At 43.0% G+C, this 18,997-nt stretch overlaps 1 protein-coding gene across 2 annotated transcripts in view; it reads left to right on the forward strand.

Moving 5' to 3' along the window:
• LOC138259343 (zinc finger protein 701-like) overlaps positions 1-18,043 on the forward strand; it is an 82,670-nt gene extending 64,627 nt beyond the window's left edge. For both annotated transcript variants that reach the window (XM_069206995.1, XM_069206996.1), the window contains exons 7-8: positions 1,190-1,300; positions 17,361-18,043. In XM_069206995.1, coding sequence (XP_069063096.1) covers positions 1,190-1,300; positions 17,361-18,001 — 752 coding nt within the window. In that variant the 3' untranslated portion in view covers positions 18,002-18,043. The remainder of the gene's footprint in view (positions 1-1,189; positions 1,301-17,360) is intronic.
• The last annotated feature ends 954 nt before the right edge of the window (positions 18,044-18,997 follow it).

Genomic DNA, 18,997 nt, shown 5'->3' on the forward strand with positions numbered 1-18,997 from the left:
AGGCAGAAGATGTATTTCATTTTTTTACATGTTTGTGGTATTTAAAATACATGAAGCTTCACGGATTGAAATTTCTATACATCGCTTTCAGTCTGCATTTCCGTGGCGGCATACATTCTCTTGTGACAACACTTGCTCCGTTGTGGCAGCACTGATGCAACGGCTCACCCTACAATTGTGACGACATTCACTGCTCCGCCTTTGAGCACACTGCTACAACCTTTAACCTGCACTTGTAGAAAGCACACTGTCCTGTTTCAGCACGCACTCTGGGCGTAAACAGCATTTGCTGTGCACTCAAGTGGCACTGTGGTTCGCAGCCATCCTAGGTGTACTAGCTTCTGGCGCAGGGTGAGGCGTGATTGATCAATTCACACAGGAATTGGAAACAGGAGTTTATTTAGGGCCCGAGACGGGAGCTACCTCAGGGAGAGCTCAAATACAGTCAGGCGCTCACTCACTAAAAGAGACAGCCAAGAGGTTATTCAGGATTACAGAGGGCCTGGAACTCACTCGGTGTTAAAGATGGTGAGAATCTTGTTCAGGTTCTCGCTCAGGGTTAGAAACATCCAGTAGCATATTTGTGAGCACACTCGTGGCTTAAAGACAGTCAGGAGATCACTCAAACCCATTCGGAGATACAGAGTCACGAACTAATACAGGGTGCGAGATAAATGGTAGCTCACTCAGGTGCTCAGTTAGCCTTAGACAGTCTGCAGCAAGCTCAGGTGATCATTCATGAGCAAGGTAAAAGATCACTTCGGGATAGAGACAGTCGGGAGCCCACTCAGGGATACAAATCGGGAGCCATACGTAGATCATCGCAAATTAGGACGTTTGTGTACATTTTTAGAGACATGGATACTCCAAGACATGCTTCTCTTTCTTAAAAGGTCCCCTTCAGCCAGGAATGCGGACAAGCAAAAACGCAGAGCAGTTTTACTATGGGTCCCAGTGTAATAAATTAGTATCACATAGCTGCTCACACATTTCTCAAAAGGATACATATTGCATCCGCATTTCAAAACAAGACCATAGGAGGTGCACAGAATGAGTACTTGTTTTACTGTCAGTCTAGGATTTGACAATGAACGGACCCCAAGAGTGTGAACAAAGGAAACAATTTGTATGCTGATGACAAAATTATGAATTGCTCTGAATTGTATATTTATTTCCTTATAATTAACAGAACATGTCATTATCACACAAATCGATGAATTTCAAATTAAAGAAGAGACTGATAGGTATTGTTTGGATCATCCTGAATCTGAGGGAAGAGGAAGCAATAGTTTCACCAGTGGTGAGTAAATGGGGCGAACTTTTAATGCTTTTTGCTTTTATGTGATCTTACTATTTTTGCAACACTGAAGTTTTAAAAATGTGTTTCATACTATGATAGGAAAAACCACAAATGAAGGAACTCTGCATTAAAGTGTCCCCCCTGTTGAATCTGAAATTTCAATGTATAGCATACAAATGCAGACTTAGTAAGCATATTGACATTTTTGTGTAAGCCCTGGTTACTTCTGTGTTTACCGTTTTGGATGCAGACAGCTGCCCTCCTCCTTTGCTCCCTGCTCTAGTCTATAACCATGCTTCCAATCGGGGTGTTAGACAGGACTGCACTCTGGCACCTTTTTTATTTCTACTGTACATAAATGGCTTGTATAGTTATTTAGTCCAAAATGGTAAGGATTTCCCAAGGATGAGTTTTAGACAATTGCCAATTTTATTATATGCCGATGACGCCGTCTTAATTGCCCGTACGGCCAATGGTATACAGACCCTTTTGGATCTTTTTTTAACACCTATACAAGAGCTTGATTTGAAAGTCAACTTTAAAAAGTCACACGTCATGATTTGCGGTCCTAAAAACACCCGCACCAAATGTTTTACAATGGGGGGGGAACACCTTAACAAAGATAAAATACTTTTGCTATCTAGGCCTGGATCTAAGTTCCACTCTGTCATGGAAATTCCATTTGAATTTTTAAGTTCCAACAACTGGAAAGAAATGTTGAGGCAATCTTCCGCTTTGCCCTTAGATTAGGGCATAGACCGGTCCACCAGATCATCATGCTCTACAATTCTAAATGTGTCTCTGCGGCGATTTACGGGGGTGGCCTTTGGGGATATACCAGTCCAAGTACTTTACAGCTGGCAGAGAATAAATTTCTTCATCGGTTACTTATGGTACCTAAAAACATAGCAAATATCTTATGCCATGAGGAGCTGGGAATCCGCTATATTACAGTCTTGATAGATATTGCCCCCCTTCTGTTATGGATAAATGTATGGTCAAATCCGGCGGCTACTTTAACACACGATTGCGTAAAAGACTGTATTTCATTAACAAATTGTAACAAAATTCCTTGGCTAAATTTTGTTTACAATGGTTTCCGAAACTTGGACTTGGAGTTTATGTATTTTAAACCAGAGCTTCTGCCCGTCAAGGCGAAAGAAGTTGTTAAACTTCGACAAAAAGAGCATGTTATGAACCTTAGATATCAAGTGGCAGAGAAATTGAGTTCTTTTAATTCATACGTACAAATTCCATCATCGGACTTGTTAGAACCTTATTTTGTTTGGTTCCCGATCCCTTCTCTATATTCTTTACTCATACTTTTTAGATTTAATATGATCCATTTTAGAGTGGCGTTCCCGACAAAATGCGTGTGGGAAAAAACATTACCGCCATGCCCTTGTGATAACTCTTCCAAACAAAGTACTTGTCACTTTATTTTATTTTGTACACTTTACTCAGCTCCTAGGAAAACCTTTCTATTACCTATTTTGCGCAATTTGCACACTTTTTCCTATAAAGAAGGATTGACTGGCATTCAAAGCCTCTCATCCAAACAAATGTGCAGTTCTATTCTTAGTTTTATTAAATCCGCTATCACCATTAGAAACCGATATGAAATGGTAATGTGACTATTTATTAAGAGAAACTAGATATTGTCTTACTGCTTTATACGATTTTTTAAGTATTTATTATTTTATACCGATTTAGTAAGCTTAGGCGGTAAGCTTAGATTTTTATAGATTTGTCTTTGAATTATGTAATAAGTACTGTATTTTATGATGATTTTTATGTATGCATGTGTACTTTTATGGCAACACGCCGAATAAAGTTATTTTGACTGACTGACTGACTATAACTATGCCTAATGCTGTTTGTATGCCACTAATCCCAGCCCACCTCCGTTTGCCTTAGAATTTACCTTCAGCACAGCAGTCTCGGTCTGGCTGCTTCCTAAACTTCACCAAACATTCACTATTCAAAAACCTTAAATGAAGATATATTTCTCTGGTGCAATTTTTCCACAGTGCATAGAGTGCCAGAAAGCAGAGAAAATGCTAAAAATGTCATACTTGAATAGTGCTAGTTAAATATCAAATTGAGCAAACGTTTTTAAAAAATACTTTTTACCTACGTTTGTGAAATATTTTGTATTTACTTAAATGAGGATTTTGCACATTTGTTTCATTTCTGTGGAATTTTGCTATTTTCTTTCACATTTTAATAGTTCTACGGGAAGATGCTTGTGGCATGTGTAGCTGTAGATATGCATACTGTGCTTTCCCCTGCCATCTAGTGTTGGGCTCTGACGTGTACAACTTGTTTTTCTTCGAATAAGTCTTCGAGTCACAAGGTATGGTGACTCCACCTATTACTGGTAATGCACATGGACATCTGCTAAATTTTTTAATTGTTTCTTTCCACCATCGTGTTTGGCCGTGCATTCTGGGAGCTCCAGGTTGATGCCTTGTGCAGTTCGTCACCAGTACCTTTCTTACTGGTTCTTCCACCCCAACTTGATTGAGAAGTCATCCTTCTCTCTTCAACAGCAAACTCCATAGACCTAGACAACTGGTTTTTCCATCACCACCCTCAAGGCTCTTGGCCCTTCACAAGGCTCCTTGTCTTCCATCAAGAATGCAGACTCAGTGATGGAAAGAACCCCTTTCCATTACTGACCACAGTGCCATTCTAAATAACCCTGGACAGATCACCATTGGTTCCATAGTTTGTGTTTTTCACTGGAGCATGAAAAGGTATCTTTCACTGCCTGTCTCACCTTCCAGCCCACAAAGATGCTCCAGTACAGACTCGATTGGCGCCTAGCTCTGTGTACCATGTTGTACTGCCCGGAAGACTACCTCTTCGGAGACCAATGTGTTGAGACGAAGCCGCAGCCAGATACTTCGGGTCACCAGGCATTTTGCTTCAGCCCGGAACTGAGCTCTCACCCAGACTATGAGGCAGAGGAGCCACAACCCATCCAACAGAAGGCATTGAGCAAGAGTACAACATCCTCTCTCTGCCACCACACCAGCACCCACAGGCTTAGCACTGCCTTAGAGGGGGTCGGGCATGGAGTCCTGTAGCCCACGCTCAGGCTTTTGGTTTGCCACTGCCTGAAGTCCATGGCCTGCACTGAACTAAGGAATCTGAACCGAGTCTGATCCAACCACCGGCACTGAAGCAGCCATATTCCAGACCCAGCCATAGGTACCAACAACGCCTTCGAAGCTGACACCGATATCTGCTTTGGCTTCCAAGATTCCTTTGGCACTGTAAGGCTGTTTGGCGCATGGCATGAAAAAACTACCTTCGGTATCTAGGGGGTCAGCACCCAAAGCCATTCAGTGGCCGGGTTTGAGGACCAAGAGCAGCCAATCATGCTTCAACTCCAGAAGGAGCTTGACAACATCGTCTCACCATTCACCCTCAGACAGGGAGGATTATTACCAAGCCACCTCCAAAGGAGCAATTTTTTTTTCCCACAAACAGAAGTTGACTTTTGAGTAGAAGCTTGTATGAGAAATTTCTCCACCCAAGTTGAGAAAGCTTTGTGATGGGGAACTAGTCAAGTTTCACTTCACCACCCTGCACCACCTCCGCCTCAAAATACTCACCAGAGGGATTAGCATGGTCCTCATGGCGAAGGGACCCCTTGTACCCCCTTGATAAATACGAGGCACCTTTTGAGCCAGGTGCAAGGGACAGCCCATGGGATGATTATACCATTGACCCACCTGCAGAGGTGAATTCGGACCTCTACCTCGCAAGGCCTTTTCTTCTTGATGTTACTACCACATATCATAAGATCATCATCAGGGCTGGCACCTTCCACAAGGTAGAGTTACATAGGGTTCAAGTGAATAAGGACTTCCTTGTGGAGACACTCTCCTCTACCCTGATGTTAGTGCAATATCTTCCGATTCTGAAAAGTATGCTAATAACTGCTTCTGAAACCTTTAAAGACCATGTAAAAGCTAAAGTTGTGATCCCCAAGGGTTGATTTAAAAAAAAAAAAAAAAAAATAGAACAAAGTCTCACGCTCTGACCCAACCTACATCTGGGGCCAAGTTACACAAGACTCTCTGGTGGCTCATTCGGCATAAAAGCGCACAAATGCACAGGGCACTGGAGACACTCTTCTGCTAGATAAAGAGAGCAGAAAGATTGACGGGGTGGGCAAACACGTCATCGCGCTATCGGCAAACTAATGGCAAATTGTAAACTCCATAGGGCTGCTTCCAACAAAATAACTGAACTCACTGGAATGAGATGTTTTCAAAAGGGAAGTTCATTTCCAACACCACCTTCCGATGTGCTCTAGAGGCAGTTAACACTGCGGCGCAGAACGTTAACTCCAGTGTCCTGATTCAACGGCACACTTGGCTGCGTGTCTCTGATTTTAAACCAGAAGTACAACATCATCTCTTCAACCTGCCTTTCAACAGCAAGCATTTCTTCGGATTGCAAATTGATGAGATGCTGGTAAAAAAACAAAAAGGACACTGGTACCACAAGGGTGATGAGAGCCTCCCAAACACTTTCTCCACAGAGTTCCTTTTGAAGGTCCCCACACTGCCACTGCCACTCACATTACACCTGTCTGGGGCTGCATAGGTTTCTCGCCTGTTGGTGGGGATCACCGCCGATTAGTGGGCTCTTTCCATCAGCAGGCAGGGATACTGCTTAGAACAACCACAACCCCACAAAACATTCTACTCCACAGACACGCCCATTCCCATGAACACCAGCATCACCTTCAAGAGGAAATAAAGGTACTTACTTAAAAGGGGCCATAGGGCGCACGCCACTGCACCACCGCAGCAAGGGAGTGTACTCCTTGAAATTTCTCACCCCCAAAAAGGATAGGCCCCATACTCATCTAAAGGCCCCTCAACAAATACATCCTCTCGGAGCACTTTCACTTGTTGACACTCCGAGAGGTTATGCATGACTGCAGAAAGGAAACATCATGACCACCTTCAACTTGAAGGACGCCTAATTTCACATATCAATCCACTCTGCATTGCCTGTTCCTCCAGTTTGTGGTAAGTGGCCACCATTTCCACTGTAAAGTGCTGCCTCCAGGGTCAACATACTGCAAAGTGTTCACAAAGTGTCTTGCTGAGGTAGCCAGTCATTGCAGGAGAAATGACATCTACGTCTTCCCTTACTTGCACAGCTGGCTGATCAAGAGCGGAAGTGAACAACAGTGCCTGGCACACACCCAATTCACCATCAACCTGTTACAAGATCTGGGCCTTCCTATCAACATAAGCAAGTCATTTATTCATTCATTTAACTTTATTTCGGTAAGTAAAAAAACATACCATAAAAGTACAATACACATCAAGGAAAAGAAATACTTTTTTTGAGAGCAAAAGGATACTAAAGATAAAAACACAGTAGAAAATTTATGGAAAAATAATTAAAAAAATTAAAAATCAAACAAAATAAACAACCAGATGAACACCTCTTGATATAAAAAAAAAAGGTCCACACAGCAAAAAACTGGTTCCAAAAATCAGTAAATAATATAAGTAATATAATGAACCCATATCTATGTCCTATAGAGTAAAAACTAGAATCACGCATCCAATTTGATAAATACACATAAATAAATATAAAAATTAACTCCCCAATCTTACTCCTTGAGATTACTAAACTCAACCGTCAAAATAATTCAAATTTTTTTTCCACTGATAAAACTATCTAGACGGATGAATCACATTTTAAAATTCTCACAGCATAAAACAAGGGACCAGTTCCATTGGTATGTATGTATGTATGTATGTATTGAGTATTTATAAAGCGCATTCCGGCCCGAGGGCATCGAAGCGCTAACTGGGTGAGGCAGGATCTACTACCAAGGAGACTCCAAAACTTATTGCGGGAAGAGCCAAGTCTTGACCCGTCTCCTAAATGTTAGATAATTGTGTTCTTGCCTTAGATCCAGTGGGAGTGAGTTCCAAGTTTTAGCAGCCGCAATGGTGAATGTTCTATCTCCCCACTTCGCCTTCTTGGTGCGGGAAGTTTGGATTCGATAGGCAAAGGCAGATCGCAACAGCCTATTAGGTCTATACCATTGCAGCTTGGTGGTTAGTGCCTTAGGCCCAATCCCATGGACAGCCTTGTGAGTAATGCAGAGAGCCTTAAAAGAGATCCGCTGGGCTACCGGAAGCCAATGTAGATTTCTGAGGCACCTCTTAACAGAGGCCCCGCGGGGCAGTTTCAGTAAAAGCCTAGCAGCAGTGTTCTGCATCAACTGTAGCTTATTCAGTGATTCTTTATCCAAGTTGAGCAGAAGCGCATTCCCGTAATCCAATCTGGAAATGACTAGAGCCAGAGTAGCAGTAATTCTGCAGGATTGTGGAATAAAAGGAAAAACTTTCTTTAATTTCTTCAGAGTCCACATGCAGGTCTTGATTATCTGATTGACCTGAGGTTTGAACGACAATTGATCGTCAAACATTAATCCTAAATTCCTCGAGGTAGACGCTGGCACAGGGAGAGTGCCACACTCTTTAGGCCACCAGATGGAAGACCAGTGTTCCCTCTTAATCCCAAAGCACAGAATCTCAGTTTTTTCACAATTAAGTTTTAGCCAATTGGCCTTCATCCAGTTATTCACTGCTGTCATGCAGGCGTTGAAGCGGGTAGCCACTTCCTCCATGTCTTTGTTAATAGGGATGATAATCTGAGTGTCGTCTGCATAAGAAGTTGGGATAAAGCCGAAAGAGCGAATTAGCTCTGCCAACGGTGCCACGTACACATTAAATAGCGTAGGGCTGAGGGAAGAGCCCTGAGGGACCCCACACGGCAAGAGGTAGGCCGGGGATCTAAAATCACCGCTGCTAACTGTGGCCCACCTATCTGATAGAAAGGATTCAATCAGCTTGAGAGCCTGATCTCTAATGCCTACCTGATGTAGACGGTCTAGCAGAATGTGAGGGGCAATGGTGTCAAATGCTGCCGACAGGTCCAGTAGAACCAGAAAGACCCCCTGCCCCTCATCAACCAATCTGCGTATGGTATCGGATGATGCAATGAGAGCTGATTCAGTGCTATGGGATTTCCGAAAACCATGTTGCGAGCTGTCTAGGCCCTTTGAGGCTGACAGAAAATCAACCAATTCTTTATTAAGGTGTTTTTCCAGAATTTTAGCCGCATAGGGAAGAAGGGCTATTGGGCGTAGGTTAGTCAGATCATCGGGTTTGCCTGTTGCCTTCTTTTTTAAGGGAATAATAGTGGTTTCTTTCCATGCCTTAGGATACAAACCAGTTATAAGGACTTCCTGAATAATAGGGGCCAGCATAGATGCTGCTAGCTCTGGTACTAATTGAAGGATGGCAGGGGGGCAGGGATCCATAGGGGAACCCGATTTACATTCCAGAAGTAGCTTGCACATGATAAAACTATCTAGACGGATGAATCACATTTTAAAATTCTCACAGCATAAAACAAGGGACCAGTTCCATTGGTCAATAAATAATCAATAATATAATAAACCAATATCTATATCCTATGAAACCATGCATCCAAATTCAATAAATATGCGTAAATAAAACTAAGGATTAACTACCCAGTCTTTTTCTTTAAAACTGTTAATCTCAACCGCCAGATTGACTCGAGGAATTTTGCCACTGGTAAAACTATCTGGACGGACGGGTCGCATCTTAAAATTCTCTCAGCACGGAAACTAGATCTAACCCCTATTCGTTTGCAAAGCGGGATGAGCCAAAGTGCTCTTTGTTTGTGATACGCATGACAATGGAAAAAAACATGTAAACCAGTCTCTTCACTTTTACAGCCCATCGGGCATAATTTAGATCTATTAGTTGAGCTGGACCATTTGTACGTTAAGCAGCACAAAGGGAGAGACCCAATTCTGAACCTAATAAAAAGGGCACGAGCAAATGGAGATAACGCTGCATCCATAAAAGGCTCAAATTCATAATGACATTTGATAGATAAGAAATTGTCAGACATAGACAATGGGATAGAACTAGCAAATTGGTCAACCTGAACATTATGCCAAAAAGCATCCTTTAACAGCTGTGCAGCGTTTTTAGGAATGGAGATAGGATCCTGCCAATAGGACCCTAAGCCGAGTTGGGAAAAGGATTGTTCGACAAAGGCGCACCATTTGATTTTGATAATAGAATCACGGCCCACCAAATTAAGAAGCCCACAACGAAAAGGAATTAGGGCATCTGTTGTCCATAACCGAATCCAAAACAACAGAGGCCTTAAAGCAGCAATCTGTGAGATTGAGAAGAGGTTTAGGTCCAGTCAAATAGGCAAAGATGGAGTGCTCGATGGGACCTTTAGCAACATTTTTAGAAACTGATTTTCTGCCCTTGCCAAATTCGCCAAGTTGCAATGGCCCCAGAGTTTGGCGCCATGTAAGGCGCCCCCCCTAGCTTGAGATTTATATATTTCGAGGGCAGGGGACAATGCAAATTTGGGGGATTTGGAGGCAAATCTAACAATGCCACCCGCCCTCTGCTTCAGGCATAATAAAGATTTTTGGCGTTGAGCATGCCAGAGATGTGAATCTTCCACTTTGATGCCTAAATAGTCGAAGGTGCCCACCCTTTCCAAGGGAACACCTTCTAAATATACAGGCCTTTTCATTTTATGCCTAATGTCCCCAAGGACCATGTATTTTGTTTTTGCTGAATTACTTGGTAGCCCATGGTCAGTACAAAACTCCAGAAATCTGGAGAGCAATCTAGAAAGGCCCATAGCAGTACGTGATAGTAATAGAGTATCGTCTGCAAACAAAAGACAAGGGAGCTTCTGCCCGCCCAAGTTAGGGGCATCGCTTTGGCAATCCAAAAGGTATGGCAAACAAGCATTAATAAACAAAAGAAACAAGGTGGGTGCCAAAACGCACCCTTGCCTCACACCACGTGCAGTTGAAAAAGCTGGAGTCAGGTCGCCAGTGACACCCCAGCGGACTTTAGCACAGTTGTCAGAATAAAGATCCTTGATAATATTAATCATAGAACCCGGAACACCAGTAGTGCTAAGGACCTCCCAGAGCTTGGCACGCGGGACAAGGTCAAACGCAGATTTCAAATCGACAAAGGCCACAAATAAGTGGCCTTTGTCTGCGTCTACGATCTTCCACTTGATGGTAGTAAATCGGAAGATCTGATCGATGGTACTGACCTTGTCCCTAAATCCTGCCTGAAGATGACTTAAGACCTGGTTTTTCGTTATCCAGTGTTTTAGTCTAGTTAACAACTGGTACGAAAAGATTTTCTGCAAGTTATCTAGTAAACTAATAGGTCTATAATTCCCGGGGGAACTCTTGTCTCCTTTTTTATGAACGGGGACCATAATTCCCATCTTCCATGAGACCGGATAAGATCGAGTTGCCATGGCAGTGTTCGATACCCTATTGATGTACCGGGTCCATACAGATAGATCTGATTGGTACAGATCCGAAGGAATACCATCTTGGCCAGGGGCCCTACCAGATCTTTGAGCGCAGATTGCCAACTCTGTTTCTTTTAAGGTAAAGGGCGGCATTTCAGGCTGGCACAGTGCAAAATCTATGAGAGTGTCATCAAAATCCGACTGAGAGCCATACAGTTCCCCAAAATAGGAGAACCAAGTTCCTGAATCAATATTACATTCAGGAGTAGATGACAGGGCAGAATCAACTCGCGAAACCAAGGTCCAAAAGAGCTTGGCATCGCGAGTACTAGCAGCCTCCGCCAGGCACTCCCATAAGTGATCCTCATATTTGAGTTTCGATAACTTGCAAGTAGACTTGTAGTTCCTTCTCGCATGTATAATGGCATCCCGTTTTTTTAACTTTAAGGCTTCAGATAAAAGATGCTTGGCCACCCGGCATTTTTTGTCGAACCATTTACATTTGGGTGCAGAAGATTTTAATTGAGTTTTAAAAGGCTTGGTAAAAAGCTCCTTGAGATCCGCAAAAAAAGCTGCATGGGAAGACATAATTTCTGAAGAAGATAATACAATGGAGTCCTCGAAAAGCTGTTGACAGGACACCATAGCGCCAAGCTTGTTATTCAACAAATTAGATTCCAGAAACGAGGGCCACTTTACAGCACGCCTATTAGTGGACAGTTCCAGCAAATGATTGGATTCAACCAAAACAGTGGGCAGATCAGACACTGAAACTAGGGCTGTCTTATATGCAATTTGCAGAGGGGCATGGTCACTAGTACGGGGAAGACCCACCTCTACATTAATTATGAAATGGCAAACTCGTAAATCTAAAATAACATAATCCAAAAAACTGCTATAGTGACCTCTGAAAAAGGTGGGCCTAGCAGGATTATCGTTTGGAAATCGGCCATTTCCAAAACGAAGGCCATATGTAAGTGCAAGATCTATTATCTGAGACGCCCTAGGGGAGGGAATATGTGGCATAGGTTGAGATAGAAGCGGGGGAACATTTCACACTTCATCTTCAGCCTGAGTGGACTCAACAAAAGGTGAGCCAAGTTCAATTTGGACATTGAGATCACCTGCAATGATGATACGATATTTAGAGTGAAATTCAGATAAAACATTATGCAGAAGATTGATAGTGTCAGACTGTTGATTAGAAGGGCCTGGTCGGTTATAGATATTAATGCATAACACAGGGGTACCAGATCTTGGCTGTATTGCTATAGCTAAAATATCACAAGAGTCAACAGCAATTTCCTTTACCATGCCCCTCTCCGACAGCTTGACCCAGGTACATAGGCCCCCAACCGCCCTTCCCCTAGAGGATTGAATTGCCTTTTTTGTGAACGAACAGTAGCCTTGCCTGTACACACCATCCGTTGCCCAAGTTTCCTGAAACATGCAGATGGAATAAGATTCAACATAAGCCCCCCACTCTGAGTCAACTAATTTGCTCTTAATACCTGACACGTTCCAGGACAATAAATTCCCTGAAGGAGATGGGCTGCTACAAATAAGCGTGCCAGAATCAACGTCCGGAACTGGAATAGGAATTGCTGTAGGAATACAGAATGAAGCACTTAAAATGGGACCACCTAGGTTAATTGAAGATCTTTGAGGTAACTCGTATGGAACAGTAGATTTACAGGAATTAGGGGGGCGTAGTCAATCCACGTCAGATGTGTCCCCTAAAAAAACGGGGTCTCGAGTATCAGCACCTTTAGGATTGTGGACCAAAGCAGCCCCATCAACAGAAAAAGGCAGCAGACCAGACATAGCAGCAGAAACTGGAACGTTACAGGGATTTTTCTTGGACCTAAAAGGATGAGCGGGCAAGATCTTATGGCCAGTAACAGGCAAGCGTTCTCTAAAATGTATCCAAGTCAGTTCTTAACATGTTGCGGGCTTCCATCTGCAAAAGTCCCCTAACTAGCTCGGAATTAGCAAGGGTAATTTTAATGGTGTCACGTCCACCCGGACAGCTACGTACACGAGAAGCAAAGACAATATCAGAATGAATAATAGAGGCACGGCCCCTAGTGTGGCGGATCCAATATGACACCTTGTTGATAAGAGAGGAAGTATCTTCTCTGGTATGAGATGTGAGAGGAGGGACATTGCACAAATAGATACAGTTTGGATTAGGCACATGAGCGAAATGGGCCACTATTTGGTCAGAGTTAGAGAAAGGAGATATCGAATGTACTGCCGACATGGCCAAATGTTTCCCATGAGATGGCTTGTTGGAGGGGCCCTTATTGAGATCCCCAAGTGATGAAGAAATAACTGGCAAAGCAACCGGATACAGAGGACAGGAAGATTGTGCTGGCACTGGAATCGAAGTGGACTGAGAAGATGAGTCAGATTTTTTGAGTAGTTTGAGAACCTCAAACAGTAGACCCTTCAACTCCCCAACTTCTCGTTTTAAACTGGAGACTATTGTTAGCACATCTTCTCCTGGAGGATCACAAAGAGTGATGAGAGGTGGAGGAATCAAAGGTTGTTTATCCCCCACCAAATCAGAACGGTCCAAAATGGAAAACCGATTAACACAAGGAATGCCACAAAGGATAGGATCAAGAAGAGTAGCATCCAAATTATCCACTGAACCAGGTGGAGATGGGGATTTAGACAAACACAACTGCCTAGATGAGGCAGGAGCTTGCACAGAAGTTTTCAAAGACTGGGCATCGGTAGAAATGTTAGGGCCTGTTGTTAAAAACGGAAGTAGAGTCCCTGGTTTCAGTCTCTTACATGCGTTACCCTCCTTTTCTTTAAGAATAGATTCCACTTCCTCGATTAAGTCGTCCATTTCTCTGGAGACGCAGTTTGAGTGGAGTTGCGTTACTCTATTAAGTTTTAAAGTTTTATATTTAACCACAGCAGGATCAGGACTGGTGCGCGCCTTACGCTTCCCCATGTTTAATAAAGGGAATAAAGGAACGAGGGGACGCTCTTACTAAACCCCTAAGAAACACAAGGAAAAATGTAAAACCAAGGGGTATGGCCCAGCCCAGCCTCTTCCGGGCACTGACGGGCAAAGGACGGGCCCGCCCTTGGCCCGGGCGTTTAGCCAGGGCGTGTCCCGCGAAGCGGGTGCGCTATGTGAGTTTTAAAGGGGTCTCGGCCCCGCCCCCAGGATTCCAGCAGCAGTCCTTCTTCAACTTTGCAAAACGCGCGTCCCACGAAGCGGGCGCGCTATGTGAGTTTTAAAGGGGTCTCGGCCCCGCCCCCAGGATTCCAGCAGCAGTCCTTCTTCAACTTTGCAAAACGCACGTCCCGCGAATGGGGGCGCGCTATGTGAGTTTTAAAGGGGTCTCGGCCCCGCCCCCAGGATTCCAGCAGCAGTCCTTCTTCAACTTTGCAAAACGTGCGTCCCGCCCTGGAAAGTAGACTCTGCTAGCTTGGAAGTGTGGATTCAGCCTGTCTGTATCCAAGGAGATTGTGAATAGAGCAGCAGTTTGCCTTTCCCCCTGACCACAGGGACTGGACTTAGCTGATTGGCTCCCTGAGTCTCTGCTGCACCTGAGCCATAAGCAAGTCCCACCCCAGTTCCTTCAGATCCAGGCTTTCTTGAGAGCAGTTCTCAACTCCATCACCAGCAAAGCCTATACCAGCCTGGGTGCAATCATTGCTCTCTTCGGTGTTGGAACAACAAGAATATGTTACAAGATCAACCCTTCTGGACCCAGTTCTGCTATTAATCATCACAACAGATGCTTCCCTCACTGGGTGGAGGACGCACTTGAAAGATTTGACTGTTCAGGGTATGTGGGCAACCCATCAACAGGGTTTCACTGCCACATCAACTATCTGGAGTTGCTGGCTCTCCGGCTAGCACTCAAATTGTTCTCTCACATTCAGCACAAGGTGATTCTCATTAGCACAGACAACAAGGCTCCCATGCCCTATCTACAGAAGCAGGGCGGCACTCGCTATCCACAGAGGTCTGCGTTGACTCTGGGAATTTGGTAATGGGCACTCCATCGCAGAGTCCATTTACTGGGATGGCATGGTGAGCAAAATAACAATGGTTTAAACCCAGATCTGAGACTGGGGGTGAGTGTTTGAAAGGTTTCAGCACTCTGCCCATCATCTTGTTGTGTTGTTATGTCTTAGCACACCAACACGCTAACGTTGGCCAGGCTATACTCCATACACTCTTCCACTTCTCTCCAACAGTCGCTGGCTAGCCACTGCTTAGGGGAGAACTGCTTTACAGCCTGTGCATGCCACAAATGGAAAAAGAGGCTTACCTTGTACGCATCTGTACTTTGCATGTAGCACAGTAGATTGACATGTGCCCACCCTCATCTTGGAAGCCTCAGATTGTTGCAGATGCTCCTCTCTTTATTCTTCTTATGGTCAACTTCTTCTATATCTCTTCGCTCCGTTTCTATCCTCACCCTCTGTGCAGAGAAACAGTCTAATAAAGGAGCCGATGCCCATGTGCATTACCACTAATAGGTGAAGTCACCATGACTCAAATACTTTTTCAAAAGAAAAACATGATGAATTTGTCCGGACCAGACGCTAGATGGCAGGAGTATGCAAAGCACATTAATCTACAGCGCTACATGCCATGAACAGATGCTTACAGGGTAAGTACATTTCAATAATAAAGTAAACACAATATTTTTAGTATGCTTTTACTTTCAATCTTTTGACATTTAGGAGTATAACTAATTTCCTGCCTGGATAGAGCATTGCAATAGCAAGCTTCCCACAGGAAATGTACATATTTTTTACACTACAGAAAAATGTTCCACTGTGTGCTGGGATAATGCACTCTGCTTGCCTTTGTGAAACCTGTGGCCCCCCTCACTGCTGTACATTATCTGGGCAGGCATGTGTGTTAGTCTTCCAGGGAGTTTGATAATTGTACAATCCTGTAATCCCACTGGAGGATGTCCCTTTATGTGGCTTTGTTGACATCAGAGCTGGGTTCTGATGTCACAGCCCCCTCCAAAGTGTACCCCTTTAATAAGGGGACTAATGCATTCTGTACCCGAATTTGCAGGTCATACCTTCTCCCACTGTGCCTTCTGTGATTGGGAACCCCGAATTATAAATTTGTTGAATTTATCCAAAGTCTCTAATTGAGAAATAGCTCTGTTATTGTTTTTTAACCTGAGCGATAGGAACACACTTAGGTAATCCTTTTTCTGTTATTAGTCTACGGGTGCAAGTCCCACTCAAGAGACAAGGAAAAACCATGACATTTTTCAATGTAAGAACCCTGTAGACCTAACTTTACCAATTATGCCATGTCTCCGCAAAGACCTTCCATGATCAGAAACCCCCTTTAAACATTGCTTCAAGAAAACCTCTATTATTGTTAGCCCAGGTTGCGGTAGTTCTGCTGTTTCTCTGAAAAGGGCCGCGTATTGACCCCAAGGATCCATTCCCATAAGGGTGAGGTGAAAAGGTGTACTGCAATACAAAAGGCTGTTCATCCCCTAAAATAGTTTCTTTGTGATGAAGTAAAGGCATGCTGTGCTATAGCCACATTATAAGAGCAAAAAGGGAATTTGTAAGTGGTATATCAAACATCATCATCTTAAATAATAATAATAACAATCATCATTATTTGTTTCCTTTTTTCCCTTTTTTCCTTTTTCCGTTCACCAACTTCTTTTTCTTCACAGTCAGAATCTAAAGGTTCTATCTTTACTAAACCTTGATGTCCATTGGGAACATGGCAGTTTAGGTATAAAAACCACACCTTTGTCATATCTATCTTTTTAGCACCTTCTTTGCGCACTTTCAAGATTTTCCTAAAAGTGTGGGCAGATTTTTTCACAAAATGGGTCATGAGAGGTGATATGACTAGTCATGGAAGTTATTTACTAAAAAACTGTTTTGTATTTGGATTGTCAGCCTTGAGAAAGCCCGAGCCGAACAAGCACTGTAAGGGGTGAAACGCGTCTTGGCTGTTCAGACCTAGTATGAATAAAATATAGGTTGCTCTGAAATATTATGGATCTACTAAAAGGTCATTGAAACACAAGCATCCTTGTACAAGTGGATCATTACATAAAACTTGATGTTTCGAAGAAAGCGCTTTGGAGCCTAAGAAAAGCCTGACACACCGCTTAATGCATTCTGTACCCGGGCTGTACCTGGCGATGGTAATAGCATGTTTTCTAGTGAGGACTGAGACTGCTGCCTGCTTGCATCGAATGGGTCCCTCTAGGTGTGCTGCCACAGACCAAAGCACATTACAGTGCTCTTTGATATGTTTAAGAACAACAGCACAGAACCAGCAGAATGTAAGTTATGAGAAGGATGAACAGGCCGGTCAGTTGAAAATGGCTGTCTTGGGAACCATTTTGCCTCATGACCCCAAAACGCTATTACCAACATACCTTACATAGCACTGTTAATGAATTTGTTTTCTGAAGCTGAATAGTTGTGGTACTTCAATCTCAAAATAAACAATCTGATTAGAACAGCATTTACAAGTTGGACTTGTTTATACATCAGCTATTAGCTCATTAATAATCTGGAATGCAATTTAATTCTTTGACATCAGGATAATAGTTTTGTAAAAATGTTCTCTTCCAATACTCTTGTAGATTGCTAATTTTAATTTCAGTCTCTTATTTCAATCCAACAGGCGATCCAAGCATGAACAGGAAAAAGAAAGGTGGACACTGTATAACGTATTCAGAGGAATCTTCCTTATGTAAATCGTCTTCAGGAAAAAACAACACCGTGGTGCTTCAGAGCTCTAACAAGGAAGCAAACTCTAGGGGCTACGAGTGGACAAAAAGCAGCCAGATTATCACTGGAGAGAAAAGTGATCAAAATGATAGTGATTTCAGCAGTCCAGTACATCTCAATTTGCACCATGATGATGACTATGAAAATAATCTGAGAATTTTACAGTTTTCTGGAGCTGTGCCAAATACTCAGAGAAGGGACACATATAGTTCAGTTAATAAAATCAACAGTCTGAAGAGAAAATGTACTAAGCTTATGAGAACAAATTCAAGAGCCAGGCCATACGCGTGTCCTGAATGTGAGAAAACCTTTGTTTGGAAGAGCCATTTTATTATGCACCACAGAATACATTCAGGTGAAAAACCATTCATGTGTACATTCTGTCCTAAAAAATTCAACCGGCAGAGTACTCTGGATCAACACATAAGGCTACATACAGGAGAGAGACCATATAAATGTACAACATGCAAGATGAGCTTCATTCGAAATTGTGACCTTCGATATCATTGTAAGAAAGAACAACATGTCATTTAAGAAACTGAAGTAACAAAATAAAAAAAGAAGGATAAAAACCTAGCCCTAATGATAACGTTTTTTCCTCCCAGTAAAATATTGTTAAAGTTAGAATTGTAGTGTAAATTGGACTATATAAATGTAATGTTGACAACAGTGGTACATACAGCTTGTTGGTAATTACAAACCATCATAGAGTAAAGGTAGGGTTTCATTTAAAACACCTTTGAAGGAAACTTTTCTGATGTTTCATAAGCCATAGGGTTATTGGTTAGAGCCTCTTACATCTGCCTGCAAGACACAGGTTTTAAGTGCACCCAAATTCTAGACCATGGTGTCTGTCAGTGAGGAAGTATATAGGGCAACCTGAAGCAAAAACAAAGTGATAGAAGGAATGCTTGAATTAATCTCAGCTACTGGTGAGCGCTCGTGGCCACATTCCAGACGATCATTTTTTTCACCCACCTTGTCATGCTTGACAGATATCCACCTCATTCATGCCCGTCTTGGGCCTGCTCCAGTAGGAACAGTTGAGACGGAATTTCCAGGCCATTTGTCCTCCAGATAAGAAGACCAGCAAAGCCAGACGAGTTTCAAAATACTTGGGGCTCATCAATATGGTAGAGCTCTGGACACAGGTCTGGGTATACCTGTCTCACTTAGGGCATATACTGCAAAAACAGCAAGATGATGGAAGGAATGCTTGAATTAATTTCAGCTACTGATGAGTGCTCAGAGTAACCTGAAAGCTCCTTAGAGTTAAGAAGATGGTTACATGAGCATCAGATGTCTTTAAGGTTTTGAAGAGATTCCCTTTAGGCCTAATAAATTCCCAGAATTTTATATGGGTTTGGTGGACCATAGGCTGCTTCACGAAGCAGGCAAGGTTAGGACAGTCTGATCTAGAATGGACAAGAGTTCTCAGTTCAGGAGTATTCTTTAGAAATTTAGAGTGGGACATGGTAGGTCTGACTGCAAGAGTCTCCTGTGAATGCAGTGCATTATTAAGGAGCCAAA

The sequence above is a fragment of the Pleurodeles waltl genome, chromosome 9, assembly GCF_031143425.1.
Source record: "Pleurodeles waltl isolate 20211129_DDA chromosome 9, aPleWal1.hap1.20221129, whole genome shotgun sequence".
In the NCBI taxonomy this organism is placed as follows: Eukaryota; Metazoa; Chordata; class Amphibia; order Caudata; family Salamandridae; genus Pleurodeles; species Pleurodeles waltl.